At 35.7% G+C, this 22,562-nt stretch overlaps 1 protein-coding gene across 2 annotated transcripts in view; it reads left to right on the top strand.

Moving 5' to 3' along the window:
- CEP135 (centrosomal protein 135) overlaps positions 1-22,562 on the top strand; it is a 41,474-nt gene that overhangs the window by 17,673 nt on the left and 1,239 nt on the right. The window contains exons 11-26 of one of the 2 annotated variants that reach the window (XM_049793509.1): positions 416-609; positions 1,093-1,236; positions 1,806-1,949; positions 3,283-3,360; positions 3,520-3,671; positions 6,326-6,441; positions 6,512-6,666; positions 7,149-7,204; positions 8,235-8,403; positions 11,604-11,714; positions 13,548-13,733; positions 14,670-14,879; positions 15,867-16,069; positions 20,188-20,292; positions 20,679-20,825; positions 21,425-21,466. In XM_049793509.1, coding sequence (XP_049649466.1) covers positions 416-609; positions 1,093-1,236; positions 1,806-1,949; positions 3,283-3,360; positions 3,520-3,671; positions 6,326-6,441; positions 6,512-6,666; positions 7,149-7,204; positions 8,235-8,403; positions 11,604-11,714; positions 13,548-13,733; positions 14,670-14,879; positions 15,867-16,069; positions 20,188-20,292; positions 20,679-20,825; positions 21,425-21,466 — 2,212 coding nt within the window. The remainder of the gene's footprint in view (positions 1-415; positions 610-1,092; positions 1,237-1,805; positions 1,950-3,282; positions 3,361-3,519; positions 3,672-6,325; positions 6,442-6,511; positions 6,667-7,148; positions 7,205-8,234; positions 8,404-11,603; positions 11,715-13,547; positions 13,734-14,669; positions 14,880-15,866; positions 16,070-20,187; positions 20,293-20,678; positions 20,826-21,424; positions 21,467-22,562) is intronic. The other variant, XM_049793519.1, reaches the window with a different exon arrangement.

The raw sequence follows: 22,562 nt of genomic DNA, 5'->3' as shown, positions 1-22,562 counted from the left end.
GGCTGAACAAGCCCAGTTTCCTCAACCATCCCCCATAGGGCAAATATTCTGCTCCTTGGCCAGCTTGGAGGGCCTCTCCTGGGCTCACTCAAGTTTATCAACATCTTTCTTGTACTAGAGGGACAAAACTGATCCCAATATTGTAAATGCAATCTAATGAGTTCTAAGTAAAGGGGAATAATTGCATCCCTCAGTTTGTGTCTCCACTGATACAGCCCAATATACTGTTAGGCCTCTGTGGGTTCCAAAGCACACTACTCACTCATGTTTAGCCTACCGTCAACCAGGATTCCTACCTCCTTTTCAGCAGACTTGCTGCCCACATGGTTGCTGGGACTTAGTCCATCCCAAATGCAAATGTCTTTTGGAAATTCATGAAGGTCCTATACAGTTATTTTTATTTCTTTTTCTGCAGAACGAGAACTTGTCCTAGAAATAGAACGGATGAGATTAGAATATGGTATAGCCCTAGGAGACAAATCTCCATCTCGTCTAGATGCATTTGTAAAGACTTTAGAAGATGACAGAGATTATTATAAGCGAGAATTAGAATATCTTCAGAAAATGATAAAACGAAGGCCTAGCCCAAGCCGTAGGACTCCAGAGAAGGTAAAGTTCCTGCTGTCAAGACAGGCTGAAAAAATAATGGAAATACTGTAGAACCATTTAAGGAGTTATCAAATATATTTTTGAATTCAGTAACAGTAAAGGACTGTAGTATTTTTAAAATTATCTTCTTAACATAAAAAATTAACTGAGAGAAACTCCAGTAAACTTGCATTTTATTTTCCTACTCACATTTTACAGTAACATATTGATTAATTATTGATCAGTTTGAAATAAATAGAACTAGATGATAAACAGTAAAAGCTTGAAATCTAATTGTTAGCTGTTTCACTCTTTCTCCTTAATAGTTAGTTCTTATTGTTTAAATTATAACACCAATGCCAGGCTTTTTCTTGCAATTAAGATTTATTATGTATATATTTTTTCATGTCTTACTAATAGTGTGAGTTCTTTCTTTTTTTGTATTAATTATCCAAATATTTTAATTAGTATATTTTAACATAAATTTTATTAATAATTTTGCAGAGTGAAGATCTTCGATTGATCGCCAGAGAAAGAGATGAGCTACGGTCCATGTTAGACAGATTTGAAAAACACATGATAGAAATTCAATCCAATGTCAAGTTATTGACTGCAGAAAGAGATAGATTAAATGTTCTTTATGAGCAGGTAAGAAGAGATTGTTTATAATTGGCGTTGAAATAACCAAGTAACACTTGTACTGTTGCTTATTTAAAATGAAAAAGCTTGTCTCTATAATAGAACTTGAGGAGTATAGACCTACTAGAGTACAACCTAGAATAATAAAATATATACCTATTTTTATTACTTGTCAATAAAATTATGTATTCCAAAGTTAGCATATTAATTTCAAAGCTATTATAACTTTCTGTACTGGCATTCAGAAATGAGAAAGATCCGGGGAAAAAAATCAATAGAATTCATGAAAAAGTTGGGTAAGGATACAGGCTAGAAAGCAAGGAAGAAGTAGTGGTTAACTGATAAGAAAACAGTGAAGTTAGGCTACACTTGGAACAGTAAAAGGATGAGGAGTATGTTGGCAGCATAAGTTGTCATGCCACTGCGTGATTTAGGGAATATATTCTAGTTATCTAGGGAAAAATAAGACTATAATACCACTTCTATTGTAATAACAGCATTGAAACTTTCTTTTTTGTTAGTGTATACACTGTATTAATTGCAATCTATGTGTACTAACAAACAATAATCTTTTAAAGTCTCAGGGTGAATTGAACAGGATGAGAAGAGAAGCAAAACATAGTTTAGTTTCTCAAAGTCGTGTGGAAGAAGAAAGAGACGTTGCACTGACTGACTTTAGAAGACTAACAGCGGAAAAAGAAAGCCTCAGAGAAAAATTAAAGGTGAGCTTTTATAGCTTCATTGCTTACAGTGAGGTGGCATATAGGGAAGGCTTATACAATAATGCTGTATTTATGTCTGGCTGGCTGTCAGTTGCCCTCTTCAGTCACTTTTGAACTTCTCTGATTTCAAACTCACTTTAGAAAGCGTGATGAATTATCTGAATTATCCTTGTAAATTCAGTTCCTAGGTGGGGATAGAGGGAGAGGAACATAAGCTTTAGGTATCTGAGGGCAAGCATGGCATCACCTTGTGTGAAGAACCTAGATATGAAGCCCCAACCACAGAATATTTGTGTGAATATATGAGTTGCTAAATTCATAGCAATCCAAGTTTCATTATTTTTAACCTTTAAAAAAATACTTGTTAATGCAATAATTTTCCTGTTACTCTGACCTTTTGATGTCTGGTATTAATGTCCATTAACGTCTTATTTGGTTGTAGTCAAGAGCATATGATGATTTGGGGGCAGGGGGGGTGGTTCCCTGACTTCTTTATTGGGTCACTAATATAATGTGTACAGGTTTTTTAAAACATCCTGAAAATTCAGAAATTTAAAATATAGTAATGGACCGATCCAAAGACGACACATATCAAGATTGACTGTACAATGAATATTTCCATAGTTTGATTTACTACTGCAAAACCAGAGAACTGTAGTGTACCTGTATGCAGTAGCAGGAACTCTGACCTCTTTGATTGAAGCATGTGCATGCAGTGGAAGAGATGTGCTTCCAGCTCCATCCTTTCTTCGTGTAGGTGACTACCAATGTTTTGTATGTGTGCCACTTTGAAATATCTGTGCAAAAACACTCATCTCGGGCATTTCTAGGAAGTTTGAGAATTCGTTTAATAATTTCACTGCTTTTATGCACAGAAATCAGACAACAGACAAATAATTTTTTAAAAAAATTTTCATAGACTTGGAGAAAGACCAGTTAGCTTTGTAATCTGTTTTAAATTTAATATTAATGATAATTTCATAAATTAATTTAAAACAGCTTAGGACACTAGGCTATACATGCTTGCAGCCTTTCATATGGCCCTCAGCTCAGTAATATTTTTACAACTCACAAATACTAATTTGGTTGGGACTAAATATAAATATACTTTTTCTTTAAAAAACAAAAACCAAAACCATACTCAGTGATGTTATATTGAGCGGCAGTGGTGTATTTTTCAGCTAATGTGCTGTAGTTTTATAGAGAGAACTTTGCATTTGGTCATTCATCTAAGAATGTAGAGCAATGTGTTCTTAAACAGTAAGCTTAAATTTCTATGGTTAAATCTAAAAATGTGTATCTTATTACATGTAATTCTACATTTCTATTTCAGATTCAGCAAGAAGCAGCTAACCTTGAAAAATCAAAGATGCAGCATGATATTTCAGAACTGGAGAATAATATTCAAGGAGTAAGTGCGTTTTTAGGAATAAAGATTTTATTACTTCTAAAATCAGATCGACTTTTCAAGCAATTAATTTTGTTAGCTGTTTTCAACTTAAATTTAAAACCCAAGTTGTGATAGCTTTCTACAACAATAACATGTTTGGTTATTTTTTTCAAATTGCAGTTTGAGATGGAAAGGTGTGAACTAAAGACTACAGTCTCTATCCTGAAAGAAAGAATAAACTCTTTGGAAAATGAATTAAAATTGAAGTCCAGTAAACTTGCCCAGACATCTGATGATTCTTCTCAATTTAAAGCTGAGATTTGCTCACTTCAGTAAGTCTAATAGAGAATGTGGTGGTCTTTCACAGATGCTAACATAATGTTATTTGTTCTGTGACTGTATAGCAGAGTTGAGTTCCTGCGAAAGACCATAAAATATTTCCAAACCACTTGGTACTGTTTTTGTCTTAAGGAAAAGTAAATATGAGTAAGGAAAGTGCTGTGGTGGCTTTTCACAGCAAGCTTCTCCTGGACTTATTTGAAGATCAGATATAGTGATAATTTTTATGGCTAATTGCAAATGAAAATTTTCTCCTCCTTTTAGAATTGCTTCATCTAACAACCGTGTTCTCTGCTTGTGAATGTAGCAGAACAGAAAATCTCTAAAAGCATTTCCAATTGCTGTTTGTTAAAAGGAAGATGGATGCCTTTGCAACTGCAGCAGTAGGACCAAATTGTGTCGATTTTACAGAGTTGTCAGTAATACTGAAAATTTTTGCCAAGCATTAGGCATTGATACTCCACAATTGAGTGGTTCATGGAGAGTCATTCCGTAATGGCATTTTACTTGAGCTACTTTTCTTGTATCACTCTGTTATATGCTAGTACGATCACATACATACTACAGTGTTGACAGTTGACATCTTGCGATCCATAGACACAGTCTGTGGGGACTTGACCAACTTGCTCAGAACTGGAGGATCAAGTATACTCATGTATTTTTAAGGCCTATTTAAACTTGCAGGATCATTGCTGCACTCTTTTAAAAGTTCTTTTAGAAAAGAGGTTCCGTCAGCTATCTGGATGTGATGGAATAGAAAGGCAGCTTAGAGAAAGTGGAAACTTGAATAAATCTGGGCAGAAATTTGGAAATCTGGTAATTGGTTTAGGTGGAAATTACAGCCTTTGATGTAAGAGATCACTACAGGATAGGTAATGCTGTAGGTGAGAACTTTTGGATGTTTTACATGGGAAACCAGGGTCTGTGGCTCACACCCTGCAACCCCGCCCACACCTGAACAGTACTATACTGCACTGTAGAACAGTACAATAGCAGGGTGGATAATTAGGAAGAACTGAAGCTGAGAAGCAGGCCTTGGAGTTCATCTAATGCTCACAATTGAGCAGAGAAGGCTGTTAGTAAAATGATCAGTATATTTGTTCGTCAAATTGTGACAACATTCATAAAAATGAAATATCTTGTTAGGTTCCTTATAATTTTAGTGGAAAGCATTGGTATTATAAAAAGGAGGAGAAAAGGAGTAGGGTTACAGTCATTTCAGCATTTGGTTCCATTTTGTGCATGGTGGCAATTTGTTATAGCTTTGTTTGGGACCTGCTCCCATTTGTTTTTTTTTCCCCCTCTAAAGCTTCACTCTAAACTGAGTGAGAGTAATCTTTATCTGCAGACATGCTGTATTCCACATTGTTGTTGTGGTTTTTTTTAAATAAAAAGCTTCTCTAGCTTTTGTGGGATCCCACTTCAGAGGGATGTTTATTTCCTGACCTGTTTTGTAAATAATCCATTTAATTACTTTGGAGTTTCATTTTGCAGTCTTTTTTTTCTTAGGTCACTTTGGTATTTCTTGCTAAGCAAACCAACTATGTAGGTAGATGGTTTCATAAATCTTTCAGCCTCTGTATTTCTTAAAGTAGGATCAGAACTGTAGCTGTCAGTTTGGTTGCTTCTTAAAATGTGGTGTGGCTGATAATCACTGCTGTGAGCTACATATCAAAATCTTGATAAACCGAAGAGTCAAAAGACGTGAGTAACAAGAGTTACATGATGAAAATCTGAGGAATTTAATGTTTCAGATTGTCATGGTGATTCCACTGAGATTCCATTGCTCCATTTTGGAATGCTGTTGAGGTGGACTTGCTGCAGGGGTCCAGAGCAACCAAGTGGTGTGTCCTGGTTTCAGCTGGGATAGAGTTAATTGTCTTCCTAGTAGCTGGCACGGTGCTATGTTTTGAGTTCAGTATGCGAAGAATGTTGATAACGCACTGATGTTTTCAGTTGTTGCTAAGTAGTGTTTAGTCTAAAGTCAAGGATTTTTCAGCTCCTCATGCCCAGCCAGCGAGAAAGCTGGAGGGGCACAAGAAGTTGGCACAGGACACAGCCAGGGCACCTGACCCAAACTGGCCAACGGGGTATTCCATACCATGGGACGTCACATCCAGTATAGGAACTGGGAGTGGGGGCAGGGAATCGCCGCTTGGGGACTAGCTAGGTGTCGGTCGGTGGGTGGTGAGCAATTGCCCTGCTCATCATTTGTACATTCCAATCCTTTTATTACTACTGTTGTCATTTTATTAGTGTTATCATTATCATTATTAGTTTCTTCTTTTCTGTTCTATTAAACCATTCTTATCTCAACCCATGAGTTTTACTTCTTTTCCCGATTTTCTCCCCCATCCCACTGGGTGGGGAGGGAGTGAGTGAGTGGCTGCGTGGTGCTTGGTTGCTGGCTGGGGTTAAACCACGACATGGTGTTGGCCTCAGCAATCCTTAACAGCCCTCTCTCTCCCAGAGGGAGAGAGGGGACTGGTTAGTATGACACAACCTTGTGCTGCTGGTTGGCATGACACAACCCTATAATGAGGTTATGGTGAAACTGTTCCATCATTTGGAGCAACTGTGAAGAGCCAATAAGTTGATGACCCTGAATAAGTCCCAAACTTTTTTCAACTGTATACTGATTTTCCAGGCTCTTAAATGACCAACTCCAGAGGTCTGTTGAAGATTTACAGCACCGATTGTCCCTTAAAAAGGATGAACTGCAGTCAGCTCAAGAAGAAATTGTAAAGCTAGAGGAGAAAATAGGTAATCGCTAGTTATTTTTATGGTTATTTCCTGTTTTTAAAATAGAAGGTACTTATTCTTTTATTTATAGATAGGTTAAATCAGAGGAGCACTTCACAGGATGAAGCAGTCAATGTGCTTAGAAGTACTATTACTGTTTTGGACAAAGAAAAGGACAGTCTTCAAGAAACGGTAGATGAAAAAACAGAAAGAATTGCATGCTTAGATGACAACTTAGCTAACAAGGTATGTGCAGTAAAAGTACTACTTCAGAGTGCATCTGGGGATTTTTAAAGCAGTTACATTTTAGGGAGACATTTTTTCCTTGATGACAAAGCCTGTGCAGAGCTTTAGGCATCCCATAAAAACTATGTTTGGACCTAGCCAATACAAAGAGTCATTTGCCAGCTCAATGGCATTTTATGATTGTTATGACACTCCAAGAAAATAAGTATTTTTTGCATTTTGCACTTGGAGGTATTTATTGAGATATAATAAGGCTCTAGCCTGACGTGACAATCTATAGCTGTCTTCCATCTTTTTTTGATGACAAGACAATCCTTTCCCAGTAAAGAAAAGAAGCTTGGAAATTTGAATGTGCAAAGATGCAGTTACTTATTGGTGAAAGATTTAAATAAAGGTTTAAATTTAAAGTTCTTTAACTTGAAGTATCCTGTTATGTTGCAATAGAATAATACCTATTACAATTTTTGCTTTTATTTTTGTAGGAAAAAACAATTACTCATTTACGTCTAACTCTCTCTGAGCTGGAGTCCTCAGCAGAGTAAGTAAAGACTCGGATGCCTTCTTCAGTGGTTTTATTTTAAGTGAAAGTAGATGTCTAATTTAGTTATTTTGGTGAAATGGAGTTAATTCTGTTTAAGTCAAGTAAAGGAGTGTAGTGTGTTCAGAAAGATGTCCACAACTTTTGAAGAGGCTTCCCCTGCAATTGTATTGCAGGCTGCCAAGATACTGTTAAGACAGCCATTAACAGTTGTTTGTCTATATTTATTTTCATAACTTGGTAACGTTTCTTAATTCTCAGTTAAGAAGTAGTTTTTAGTATTCTAACAGCTCCACTAGATATTGTTAGATTGACCCAGGTAAAACTCGGAGCTGAACTCTTAATTATTGGCAAGTTAATTCATCTAGCTTAAGCTACCGGTACGGTCTTAATTAGAATACAATTATGTAGTTTTTAGCTGGGCTCATCTGATCTTTCCTTCTTGCTTCTTTTTAAGCATGACTTTTAAAACTATACCTTTTAAAAGAAAATATTTAAACACCAATATTTAAACATCTGAAGACCAGTGTAACTGAATATTTAGTACATTGATGCACGAAGTATCTGTGGTAAAAAAAACTAATGCAAAAGTTTACTTAAATTCACACATATTTATATTTCTACTTTTTTGTTTAATTTCTTCCTTACTCTTTTGATTGTTGTCTTTCAAGTGTAAGCTTGTGGTCTTCCTTTATGGTTTATAAAATATGCAATGGCTAGCATACTGTAACCACTACCAAACACAGATAAACATAAGTATCTGTAATCTGTGTTTGCATAATAAGATACATCTTAGCAGATATATCTTCAAAGTTGAAGATTAATTCCATTTTATTTGTGCATATTGACGTTTTACATCTGTAGGTTATGTTTATGTTCAGACTCAGTTTGTCAGCCTTCAGAGCAAGAATTTTACCTTTTTTTTAAAAAAAAAAAAAGTTTGTATATCCAAATTCCATGACTGATCATTTCCAGTGGTATGTGGTATAGTATAAGAATAGACAACTTAAATAAGATTTCCACTTGCTAGCCAGATGAAGGACATGCTGAGCAACAGAGACCATGAGATATCTAGCTTACATCGCCAGCTTGATATGTCCCACATAGAGCTTGCAGAAACAGAAAGAGTAAAGGAAATGGCTCTGAAAGAAAACAGACGATTGCAAGATGACCTAGCTACAGTGGCCAGAGAAAACCAGGTATGAAGGCTGTATGTAATACTGAAGTATTAAACTATTTATTGCTTGCTTACATATTGTGGTACATCAAAACCACTATACCCTCAAATTTGATTTGGGATGTTTAATTATTGGTATTTCTTGAACACTGGGATATTAAAAAGGACTGGGCAGAAATTTTAAAAGCAATTGCTTTAGATACTTAAGCGTAATCAGTACAGTGGGGGAGAAACAGACAAACTTTCAGTTTAGTCACACTTCCCCAGTTTAAAAGAGATCTAAATAAAATAAATGTAGGACATAATTGTTAATACTAGAATGAAATTATGTTAATTGGTTATATCACTTGGTAGTTGGTATTTAATTAGTAAAAATTGGGTTTTATTATCTGTGGAACAGGAATTATTGAGACACAGCAAGAAACCACAAAAGCCAGATACCAGGTTATTAGTCAGGTGAGAGGGAGAGGGAGGGGGAGGAGATTGCTAGCACATCTTAATTCGTTCTGGTGCATAGTGATTCACTAGTTTCATCCATCTAGTTTCTGTGAAGCATTGGATGTATTGAATGAGGTATGCCATGTTTTGAGGTTAGAATGTTTTGGAATGCAGATTTTAATGTTTGTGTTCTGTGAGCCTTGGTAATGGTGGCTGTAAAGAGGTATTGGCAGGTTTTTAATTTCCCGTTCTAGCAAGGTTAGTTGTTGTTCACTTGTGTTGCTCTGCAGGAAGTTTGCCTTCACTGATGACTTGGGAAGGGTTAGTGTTAGGTGAGAAAATATAACAGGGCTTAAAAGCTGCAAGACAGAGGGATTGAAGAAAACTTATTTTTAAGGTATGATAGTCCTGATTAGTCTGAATTTGTTTCCTGATTTCAGCAATGGATAAGGGTGCACAGTTAATGGGAACAGGAGGGGTTCCCCTTCCATTGTGTCAAGGTTGTGTGGGGTTCTTAGATGGTGAATTCAAAGGTGCCACCTACTTCCCTGGAGAAATGTTCTTATTGGATTGTCTTGGTAAGGTAGGTGTCATGGTGCGGTGGTATCTTAGAGTTCAGCTGTATATTGCAGCTTTTTTTTTTGGGGGGGGGGGGCGGGAAGATGTTGGTTTTTGTGGAGATTCTGTTCAGGTACTTTTTTTGACTGCTTGCAGAGTTTTATGTTATGTATTTTCATTTGTATTAGTTTTATATGATTTCATGTTTCCTTAGCTCCCTAGTAGTTTAGAGTCATACTGTACCTCCTTGCTAACAGCTAGCCAGGCAGTAGCTTTAGGCAAAAAAGCAGGTAGGATTGCCCAGTGGACTCTGAGTTGGTTCATGTGTATTCATGGTCAGCTTTCCCATTGGGACGTATGCAGTCCCTCTCAGCTGCTGATGGCTAACTACATTTCCTTGTAAAGTGCATGCTATAAAAGCACAACTTAAACTTATGTCAGTTAGAGAATCAAAGTTGAAATAAAATCTTTAATGCCTTGAGGAATTACCTATTTCTGTAGGGTATAATTGAATTTTTTATTTAAAGATGAGCTACCTCAAGTTGATGGTGTAGGTTAAATAAAAATTTCGCAAGACAGAAATAATTGAGAGATTCAGTGAATTAAGCTGTTTGGTTATCATCATTGTTATTCTTGTGGCATCTTCATCTTGATGTTCTCCAGGGGTCTGCAAGTTAAACCAACCACTGGTGTGTAAGGCTCATTCTTTCAAGAGCATAGGGGGCTTATATAGTATATGTCCCTTTGCACTCTTACCAATCATCGTTGCTCCATCTCTTCTTCCTTGAAATTCTGTGTGTCTGGGATCCGTGACTTGGAGAGCCTGAAGTGCATTCAGTCTTGTTAATCTCTCACATAGTTCGAGGAATAATGAGTTGTTTTTGTGCACCAGCTGGTTACTGCTGACAAAAAGCCTCTCAGCTCCAAGTGCATGACATGGATGGCCCTGTACAATAGAGTGTGTACATGGACAATATATAACAAAAATGTCCAGTGTTTTATAGGCTATGTAACATTTTTTATTGGACTAAACATTAGAAAGACTACATACAGAATACATGAACGTGATTTAAAGAGCTAGCCCAGAATTTTGTTGTGACTCATTACATTCAATTTGTATGGCAAATAGAACTATTGCAGCTCATCATGAGACTCAAATACCTTGTACAATTTTGATGCTGTTTGTTTCAATTCACTGTAAATGCCAACGCTAAAAATAATCAGCCCTTTATTAGCTAAACCATTTATTTCAGTTCCCCTCAGTCAACCCAGCTGAGTCTGAAGCTAGAAAGTACAATACAGCAAGATGTTTTAAGTAAATGATGTAGTACCCTGAATAGTTCTTGCAAAGCCTACAGTACAATACATAGATATGTGGGTGTATTATTGAAATTAGACATGCCATTCACAGGTGTCTCGTAAGGTGAAATATTAAATATTATCATAACGTGATGACTAAAGCTTTCCCAGTGTACTTGGGAAGGCTACCACAGAGACAGGTAGACCGATTTCAGCATATGCTAAATAAGGCACACAGTAAAAAGGGTGCCATTAATGAATATTAATATACCACAAAAAGAAGACAGGAAAGAAATAAGGCAATATCTTTTATTTCCCCCACATTTGATAGTGGGGTTAGAAGAAGATACTTGTCTTTTTGGCTGTCTGGATTAGAGGACTCAGAGAAAGGTGAGAGCTGAACCTGAGAGGCCCAGAGTTAGCAGTCCCAACATCTCAAACAAATTCCATTCCATTTTTGATGTCTAAATATGATCTTAATAATGCATTTAGTTACTTTATCTTGCAATTCTACTTTAAAATAAATCTTCTTTTGTTATAAAGTTGACTTTCTAATGACACAAAACTTGCCTTCACTCAGGGATAGTGAATCTTAAAGCTAGAAAAATCCCAGCTCTCCAACAACTGTGTTGAATTTTCCAAAGATCAGTAGGGTGTGTTGCCAGGGAAGCTGCAGATTTTATGAACTAGTATGATATTCATTGTTCTTTTGTGATTATTCTTGCCTGGAAGACTCTTTGGTGTATCTAAGGTAATAGGGGATATTTCTGAACCCTACAAATCCCAAAGGGCTTTGACTAAATTACTTAGAAGTAGAATAGAATAAAATCTAGGGCATATGTAGTTGCTTTGATTTAGTCTGATGTGGTAATAGATATTGATTAATTTACTTAAATGCACTGTTTTGCCTTTATGTTATCTCTTTAGGCTATCAGCACTGAGCTTGAAGATGCAATACATGAAAAAGAAGAAATGAAAACCAGGATTCATAATTATATAACTGAAGTTTCCAGATTTGAGACCTTGATGGCTTCGAAGGTAAAAGTATAATCTGTAGGCAGTCATTACTGTTTTCAATAATTCCATTGGTTTTAGAGTATAACACATTCTCACTAGGATACAATAAACAAATTAAGAAATGTATAGTTTGGATCCCATTCTCCCTGTGTGTCCCATTTCCTTTTTTTATGTTTTTTTTTCCTTCTTTCCTCTGCACTGTTTCAAGCTACTAGTGGATTCTTATAAAACCTTATTAGACCTGAAGCACTGATAAATTCTGGCACATCACAATTTCATTGATTATGTTTCAGTTGGCCATAACACTGGAGAATGACAAACAAATCATGTTTGAATGTTTTGCTTTTTGAGTTTTGACAAGGCAACTAGTAAAATATCTGGTCCTGTTTTCATGATTGTAGGCAATAAGCAGCTTATATGATCGTTGTTAATATTTTACAGTTTTTAGAAAGAGAAATTTTATATGTAGTTTTGCAGGAAAGTGTAAAAATAGCACATTGGAATGTTTTCTCAATGAATAATAAGAGTTCAGAGTTTTTGCTGTACTGACAAAATGGTGCTCTAGTTAAATGTATTTTGTCCTGATACTTGGATACACAAGTGTGATAGTGTGAATTAAAACTTATAATCATTTAAAACAAATAGAATTTATGTCAAGACAACATGAACTGGCAAATTTATTATGTGACTTTGAATTGGAAAGAATGAGTTTTGATGACTTTGACTTGCATGTCTAGATGAATGCATATAAATTCAAACACTCTTTACAAGTAGAAACTGAAGCATAGAGAAAAAAACATCAGTAGTATGTTAGTTTAGACCTCTCAATTTAAAACACTTGAAGTTTAGTTTTTAAGAATTTTATAATATACCATATGTCCAAAGCACTTCAGCTACAGATGTGGCTACATCTTTGGCAAATGAGAATCCAGTTATTCAAGTCGGGTACCAATATGCAGCCAGTGACCAGTTATGAAAGGTTGGTTTCAAGGATTTGTCTAGTATTACATCAGGGTGTTGCCTGTGGAGGCAAGGACTTGCTTTGCTGTACAGTGTTCACTTGCTTAATCATGAGTTTCTGTTTCCTAATGCCCTGCCTCATTCTGTCTGCACCTTCCATGTTCTGCAGGAATGAGAAGGAATTTCAAAAACAGTAGCCTTCCTCATTAGATAAATCTGATTCATAACAGCAGCATGCTTATACCTTTGTGTATTACATGAACAGGGGAAGAAGGGGAATGGAGCTAAATAAAGAAGAAAAATTAATCACTGCCTTATAATATGCACTTGTAGTTGGGCCAAATTAAAATTCACAAGCAACATTTGTTCTATCACTGCATAATTTGTAAGCACTAAAGCTTGCAGTTTTGCACTTTTATGATAGACTGCTTAGGTGTATATGCCCAAATAGTTATCAGTCTTTCAGGCACTGCTGTAATATAGGTATTTGTAAGACCGCAGTAAGTGAAAGAGCTGAAAATGGATTTCTGTTGGAATTTCTCGGTAACGGGCAGCACTAAGATCAGTACACCTCAGTAACGTGACCCTTGATAAAGCAGAGAGATCCAAAATACACCCTCCCCTGGGAGCCTTGAAACTTATTAATAACTGCTAAATGTAAATACTTCCATTTAATAAAACTGAATGCCATCACTGTATTTATTTGGACTTGCAAAAGGGATGATGTTGTTTAGTAATTGCCAGATGGTGGTATTAAGAAAATGGAGAAAGATCAACTTTCTTCTTGTGGGGGAAAAAAAAATAAAATATATATTGTAGGGAGTAGGTATGAAGTAAGATCAAGCAACTTGAAGGTATGTTGTTCATTATGGAGTGATTTACTGTTTTATCTAGGAAAAAGAAAACCAAGAATTGTTAGAGAAGTTCCGAATGCTCCATATGCAAGCTGAAGACTGGGAAATGAAGGCTCATCAAGCTGAAGGAGAGAGTAGCTCAATACGACTTGAACTCCTTTCTGTAGATACAGATCGGAGACATCTTCGAGAGAAAGTAGAACTTCTGGAAAAAGAGATTCAAGGGGTAATAACTTGTGCAATGAAATTCTGTCAAGGAAAGTGGGATACATTCAAGTGTTTTTTAATAAAGTCAACATACTATTTTTAATGCTTTAATGGAAAATAATTCCTATGCATGAATGTTTCAAATGTGGACACTGGGTTTTTGAAACAGTAACTGAGTTTGGTTAGATGTGCTTTCCTTCTCCCTTCCTTCTTTCCCAAAATTAGAATCACAACATATATTTTAATGCTTTAGATCTCTTCTGTTGGGTGATCATTGCTATTATGTTATTGTCTCTGTAAGAACCTTTTGTTTAGTTGCTTCAAAATATTTGCATACAGCTTTATGAGCGCTTTGTCAGCTAGCTTTATCAGTATTTTGTAAGCTTAGTTCTTGCATTTCCTTGAAGCTTTGAATGAAGTATTTGAAGCATTGGTGGCTGGGGAAAAGGTAAAAATCTGGTAGTAGTAGTCCAAATCCAGAATCGGGATTCCATAATACCAAAACATAGATCACTAGCATAGAAAATAATGAGGTTTTTATTTTAGAAGCAATAATTTCAGGGAGATCAAGGAAGTTTGAGAGTATAATATTTGTGGATTGACCATATTCTGTCGCATGCTTTTAATTAGCCAGAAAGAGTTAGAGACTTTAATATTAGTATTGGGGGGGATGACACATGACTTTTAATTTCTCTTCTGAAGCTGGAATCCAGCCTCATTCCACTCTTGTATTGTGCTTGTATAATTCTTCAAGATGGTGATTAGTAAACCATCTCCGCAATTTTTAGTTGTTGTTAGCTGTGATTTAGGGAGAGGAAAGGAATGTAATATAAAGTTAATTTTATAGGGAAAGTTAATTTTGAAGGGAAAAGGAAGTATTAAAAAACCCCTGTTATCCAGGAGAGAACTGTTAACATTTAACACTGATGGGGTATCCATATTTGTCTTTGTTTAGCATATCGTTGCACATCAAGCCTATGAATCTCAGATCTCCTCCATTACAAAAAATATGTCCAAATTGGAAGAGGATATTAAACGTGAAAATCAGGATAAGTCTTCTGTGTTGGCAGACCTGGCTTCTGTGAGGGAACTCTGTGTGAAACTTGAGTCTAGCAAAGATCTTTTATCTCGACAGTTGACATCCAAAAGCATGGATTATGAAAGGGTAAGCAGCAAGGACAGATTTTATTTGCTATAATAAAATATCTTCCTTTGCTTTTAATGGTTTTTGGAGAAAAGAATAAATTACTTCTGAGAGCAAGATAAGTTAATTTACATCATTAGTTTTACATTTATATATAAATTATAAATTTTGCAGTATACAGCTCTATAGTTGTTTTCTGTACAAAAAGAAGTTTCTTTTATTCATTATCACTACAAAACGTGGCAGCAGTAGTTTTTGCTATACCACAAAGACAAATTGTATTTATTTGATTTTATGTACTGGTTTTTAATTTACTCAAATTTTCAAATTTCATAAAAAGTGAATAGTGCACTTCTTTTTTAGATATTAAAGACTTTTCCCTAATGGATTTTTTCAATTAAATTGAAATTTAGATTCAGCTGAAGCTCAGCTTCAGTAATATTTTAAAATAGCTTAAACAGTTCTAAATATCCATAATTTCTAAACTTTTTTCTTTACAGCCAATTGTGGTATCTTTACTTAGTGACTTGGTCAGGCTTCCTGTTACTGTAATATTCAAGACATTGAGAACAACAGTTCTCATCCCCACAGAATTTGTTTGTATTCATAGAACTGATGAGGAAAACAAGCATTCCTACATTTTCAGTAAAAGCTGAGAAGCTAATTGTGAGCTAACCTAGTTGAATAGAATGAAGTATAGTAAATACTGGTTTTCTACTTGTGCAAAAGCCTGCTGCTGTTAAAAGCCAATTAGTGTTCTGGGTAATTACCTAAGCATTTCCAGCACTCAGTAATCCAGCTCCCAGTAAAACATTTAAGAGATCTACAGCTTGAATAGTTTTTAACTAAGTATAGTTTTAAATAATTGTAGGCTTTAATTTGTTTTGTGAGCTCAGTTTCCTTTTCAGTTTTATGAAACTTTCAATCATTTCAGTTTTTGTAACAATTGTTCCCGGAAGAGAACTCTGTATTTGTAAACCAGTGTATTAATAATGTATTGTGCCCTAGGTTCTAGGTGAATTAGAAGATATAAAATCAGAAGCAGAGTTGCTGAAAAAGCAGTTATCAAGTGAGAGACTTACAGTTCAGAATCTTGAAACATTGCTGGCTACTAGTAGAGACAAAGAATTTCAGAATCATTTAACATCCCATGAGAAAGATTCCGAAATTCAGTTATTGAAAGACAAGCTAACACTCGCCGAGAGCAAACTGTAAGTTTTAACAAGTGTTTGTATGTGTTATGTGGTTTACAAAGAAACTTTTTCTGTGTGACAACACTTACTCACAAAGTCAAATTCTTGATGTTCAGTATGGCTGAGCAGTTTTTTGCAGCAGTGTCTTCTGGCCTTTCATGGCATCGTTTACTTAACGTTTCTTTACAGATCTTCATATTGTTTTCATTAATCAGCACTCTGGTGGACATCAGTTTAGTACAAGCAGTAAACTTAAACAGGAGTTCCAAAGGAAACCTACTATAAAAGGAAGGAACACCCTGCTGAGTTTTCAGTCCTGAGAACAAGTACTCAGTTTCTGTTTGGATTTGTCCCCAGTCTGACTCTAGAAAGTTTGCTTCACATTCTCTTCTGGTCATGACTCTTTCTCACATCAGTCAGGCACAGGATGTGATACCTTTCCTGAAGCTCACTTGTCTGATATAACTCTGCCATCTTTTTAGTGTGATCATTAAAATCCTTTCCTTCTGAGCTTCTTAGTGGACATAACTACCTTATGGCAAGGTAGCTGACCTGTTGCAGGCATTATTTCCACTACAGAACCAACCAACCCATGATAATCTGTAAATTTTTTTAGCTGTTGAGTACATCTATAAATGTATGTATGCATTGCAGTATGATTTGGATATTTAACCTTTGCATCAGAGTTAACAATTCTCAAAATAGATAACCACCTCTTTCACAGGTTCTGATTTTCTTCTTAGCTTCAGGAAGCAATCTAATTCAACTCTGCTTTTTAAGCAAAACGTCGTATTTTTATTTGGCTTTGAAGAGTTTAACTATGAGCTTAATAATTAAGAGAACACAAACTTTCTTAGTCTTGAACTATGTTTTATGTTCTTACATTGGAGACTATTCTGAAGTCCTAACTCCTTTAGAGCAATGTGGATTCATCAAGCATCTCGAAGCAAATTGAAAGTAAAATTTTAACATGTGTACTGCTCACAAAAAAATACCAAGTAGATTAAATCAATGGTAAATGTGAATTGCGTACCTACAGAAGATGCCTGTTGCCCTTACTTTGATTAAAGTAAGAATCACATAATAGTGAAGTCATAGTGCTTTCAAAAAGCAAAAGTACTTTTGCTGCTATTAATATTTACTGTTAAGGAAAAAGTCCTGTATCATTTATTGTTCCTTTGAAATATAAATGGAAATTAACCTGACACCTACGCTAACTGTGGCCAACAGTTTCCATTATAGCTAACTGCAACTTCTTACACTGTGCATCTGCCTAGAGTAGAAAACTTTAACACTTTTATAAAAGAAAGACTAATCTGTTTGGAACAATGAAGTTAAGGCGATGATATTTTGTGTATATGACACTCGTGTACAAGAGAAGCAGGGAATTTAAAAAATTTTCTTCATGATATGGAGCAGGGAATTGGAAGTTTCCATGATATGTGTCATCATGACATGATAATTCTCCTGGGCATACATTAGCCAGTGTGGTATCTCTGCATTAAATAGCAAGAAGGCAGAGTAGCAGCTGAATGTAGATGTTGATGAAGAGTAAAGTCAAAGTAGAATTTCAGAACAGATACACCCACTTAGTAAATGCTGAGGTAGGGAGAGAAAGGAAGCATATAGAAGGTAAAAGGTCAGATCATGCTTCCTTATGAGATACAGAATATAGCATACCTGAACAGTTAAAAGCTATCTGTAACTTGGTGATGCAAATGTGCAAGTAAAATGCTTTTGGTTGATTTACATAAAAGCTACAACTTACCACTGACAATGGTCCACCTCAAGTAGCAGTGATCGCAGTGAATCTGTAGATGATGACATTATTAATCGCTCCTATGCAACTCATTGCTTCATATTTTAGAATTGCGGAGTTTTGTTTACTTGGGGGGAAAAAAGTTAATTGCATACAAAGACCATAAACTAATGGAATGTCCCGACTATAAAATTAAATGTGAAAGTTACCAAAAGAAAAAAAAAAAAGGGAAAGAAGGTAATTTTCATTTCACTTTAATTTAATTTCTTTTTTGTACAAACAGTATAAAACTCTGTTTAAGTAACTTCATATTAATATTTTCGCAATTTTTGTTCTGCACGCGTTGTAGAGTTCCTTTCTCGTTTGTTGTAAATGTCAGTACTTGCATTGTTAATAGGATGGGATATTGCAGGAAGAATGATAAATGTTCTCTTGGAGGAGTAGTGGCTATTTTACTGAATCATTTTCCTCTTTATCTCAAAGGTTCTGCATGTTGGTAGGCAAATGTTTGGGTGTGAGAATTAGTTGCGTATACCTGATTTTCTACTATTTGGTTTGTAGTAGTTGCAGTCTAAAGAACAGGTACTTTAAATGGTCACAGCTGTGACTGAAGTATGTGACAATCATGTTTGTATCTTGTGAAATACAAAAATTCATTTGACTTGGCAAAATTTCCATTCTAACTGACAAAGATCGTGTGTCAATATATTTGAACGTTGCTTACAGTTTTGGTCTTACTATGCCTGTGCTTCCACCCTATTTATAAAATGGTACTGATACAACCTCTGACTTTAGAAGGATTCTCAAAATTAAGTTTAACTTGTGGAGTTCTCCAGTGCTGTAATTTTGAGCTCTGCGAAGAGTGAGTAGTTGTGTGACTCAGAGTGCTATTTGGGGGATAGTAGTGTAAATGAGATCTCGAGGCTCTACAGTGATTAAGTATTAAATAAACAGAATATTGAATAGCTAAATACTTGTTGAGAGCTATCTGTATCTACTGTGAAAGAGACAGATGTCCTGTGAAAAAAATAATATATCATCATGGACTCTTATTATATGATGATTACTGTGCATAAGGTTCCAAATTAAAATATATCTTAATTATTGAGTGATTTACTTCACAACCTTAGTTTTGTTTAAATGTCATTGATGTGGAATAACCTCAGAACTCACAAAACTGTTTGCTTTCTTTCTTTATTTTACAATAATGATATTGGGCCCTGAATTCTTACCTCCGACCTGAAAGCATATGCCTGTCTCTGAAGGACTTAGAATAAGATATCATCGAGACCTTTTGTCTTCTGCGTCTGTTCTCAACATACTGGATCAAGATACCATTCTAGGTGGTGACATCTTACTGATGACTAGGGAACCCAGGAAATAAATACTATGCGGTTCTTTTTGGATCAAATCTCTTGAGTAATTTGCATCTTCCTGGAGTCAGAGACCAGTGGGTGCCAGCCAGGAAGTCTGTGACTGAGCTAGAAGTGGAACTCATTTTTCAAAATTCCAAGTCCAGTGCTTTAGCAATAAACTAGTACATCTTTGCTTCTCCAGACGTGACTTGAGCACTCCACCTCATATTGGCTTTGAAGACACTGTGGAATACATAGCTGTCTAGATTCTGCTTTAGACAACTTATTTTACACTCAATGATTTTTTTTTTTTGCTTGCTTTATAATGCAATTAATGGTGTTTTGCAACAAAGCATTGAGTCCTCCAAGCTGATGATTTGCTAACAAGTATACTTAATAATGTTACTTAGGATTTTCAAGGCTGCTTTTCATTTTGATTCTTGCAGTTGAAACAGTTGGGCCCAAACCCCAAGTGTAGTTGACAAGCTTTCGGACTCTGGGTTTTGCTGGTCTGAGCTTGCATTAATACAGCTTTTGCTAAGATTTCATTCAGCTGCTAGCCAGATAGTTCTGCCTACTTAATTTTTACTGAAGCCGTATCTGTTATGTTTGATTTGTTGTGGATGCTTACTTCTTTTTTCTTCTTCCTTTAAGTGTGTACATAAAGACCACCTCGCATTGCAACAGAGGATAGTAAATCAATAAATTAATGATTTAATTGTTTTGTCTGTTCTTATAAAACATGTTTGTTTACCTTTGTCTGAAAAAGAACATGACGTATTGCAGTAAAAATGTAGTAAGAGGCTTGCCAGCTTCTCACGTCTTTCTCACCTTAGGTTCTGCCAGAAACGTTCGGTTGCATTCACTTGGTTCTCGCTGCTTCTAATTTGTCTTTGATTTGGTCTATGTGAAACAACATGTTCGGTATCTATTTTTGTTTTATCTTGCTCTAATTCATCTAAGCTCCTAGTTGACAGTGTTCAAAAGAAACTTTGTTGCTTCTCGTGATTTTTTTTTTTTAGAAGCAGCTATAATAGAGAGGTTTCCATGCTTCGAAGTAAAGTTGCACAGCTGCAGACTGACTCTGATGTTTTAAAAAGGCAACTGACAACTGAACGATTTGAACGGTAAGATGCTGTTTCTTCAGTGAGGTGACTCTTCTTGTTTCTTCTTTCTCACTTTTAAAACTTGCTTTTTTCAATAATGAGGAACTTTCATGGAAAATTGTGCTCCTATTGTCGTACAAAATGTAATATTCTCATCTTGAAAACTGCAAAAAAAACACCCAAAAAAAGTTTGAGTTTACCATTGAATCTATTAAAAAAAAAAAAAAAAATCCCTTCTCATGAAAACAAGAAGAAAGTTGAGTGACATTATGAGGAAAAAAAAGGCTCTTTTCAAAGTATCATGAAAATCACCAAGTAAAAATATGGGGAAAAAAAGTTACGTTTTCGTCCTTTAACATCCTGCAGTACCAAAGTGTTATGTAACTGAAATTGCTATCTGTTGGTAGAGAGCGTGCAATTCAAGAGATGCGTCGACATGGTCTCTCTACATCGTCATTACGTGCTTCGCCTCCTCTCAGTTCAACATTAAGGTCTCCTTCGCATTCTCCAGAACGTACCACTGTAAGGACAACTGATCAAGCAACAGCTGAAAAGTAAGCAATTTGATTTTAGCAGATTGTTTCTGTTTAAGAGTTAGGTTTAAACTGTTTCTAAGTAATAATTTTTTAATTATATGAAATTCTTACACACTTTAGGTGGTTCTGAGTTAGGTTTAAACTGTTTCTAAGTAATAATTTTTTAATTATATGAAATTCTTACACACTTTAGGTGGTTCTGAGTTCTTCTTTTGTTGATCTTCTACTATAAAATATTGATTGGAAACAATAGATACATAAGACCATATAATGTAATGGCTTCCCATTCCTGGTTTTGTTAATGGTCTTGCACTAGCTGACAGCTTCCAAATATATATCACCTGCTTATTATTACTATTAATTATATGCAAATCATAGAATCATTCAGGTTGGAAAAGACCTTCAAGATCGAGTCCAACCATGATCCATGCCCACTATCTTCTGGAGCGCCTTGTCTATGTGCTTTTTGAATACCTCCAGGGATGGTGACTCAACCGCTTCCCTGGGCAGCCTGTTCCAATACCTGACAACCCTTTCAGTAAAGAAATTTTTCCTAATATCCGACCTAAACCTCCCCTGCCGCAACTTGAGGCCATTTCTTCTCGTCCTATCTCCAGCCATCTGACACCAGCACCCACCTCACTGCAACCTCCTTTCAGGTAGTTGTAGAAAGCCATAAGGTCTCCCCTCAGCCTCCTTTTCTCCAGAAATACATATTGCCAATTTATTATTGTTAATAGTTATCTCCAAACAACGAATGGCTCATATTAAGAGAAATGCCATGAAATCCTCTCAAGTACAGCAATGAAGGAAAGACACTCCATAGGAGAGAGTCCAGCTAATACGCATTTGAACCCTACACATTAGATTAAACTGCCTCCAAAACAAGTGCATAAAAATAATTAATGCATTTTTCATTGATAGTGCTTGAATGCTATAAATGTCTAAGATTGTGGTCACTAGAGTCCATAATAAAGAAATCAAAATCAACCTCTCACCTGTTCATTTTCACTGACGTTTTTGTTCTTTTAGAGGACATTGTTGGTCTAGATGTTGTCAGCTATGTGTTACAGGCCTGATTATTAACTTTATAACCTGTCTGTCCTATACTGCATAATAAATTGCAGTGAAGAGTGGAAGGACAGAGAGAGATAGACAAACCAATTGTTTTAGGAAAAATGTGTGCTATAACAGCTATATAGTGCACTATAACAACTCATGAATCTAACTATCTGACTGCTAAACTCCAAGAAACATAATTCCAAACTGGTACGATTTTAAACTTTATTTTTGTTGGTGAATACATATGGCTTGTTCTTCAGCTTACTTTTGTTAACAAAAACACAGGCTTCCTGAGAACTGAGGTTGGCATGGCATGATCCACATTGTCAGCAATTTTTCTTTTTTTCTGCGAGTTTCTGGACAAAGCAAAAAAAGGAAACTGTAGCAAATGAGATATTGATAGTGGGGATGAAACAGCAGTTGTGACTTTTGCTTTACTGGTGAGCCATTAGGCAAACCCTGTTACATTGCAAATCAACATTTTGACTGAGATAATGATAGATAATACACTTCTGAGAATGCGGGTCATCAGTAGAGAATGGTCTTTAGTCTTCCTTGCTTTACAGTGAGTCCCGAGAGCAATAAAAATAGTCCAGTTGCTATACTTGAATACCACATAGTGAACTGTTTTTGTCCTACTATTTGTGTACTTGGTTTTAACAATGGCAGCTCTGTACCATATCTTATCAGAAA

This window comes from Accipiter gentilis, chromosome 3 (assembly GCF_929443795.1).
Source record: "Accipiter gentilis chromosome 3, bAccGen1.1, whole genome shotgun sequence".
Classification (NCBI taxonomy): domain Eukaryota; kingdom Metazoa; phylum Chordata; class Aves; order Accipitriformes; family Accipitridae; genus Astur; species Astur gentilis.
The sequence above is the reverse complement of the archived record's forward strand: the minus strand, read 5'-3'. Positions and strand labels throughout refer to the sequence as shown.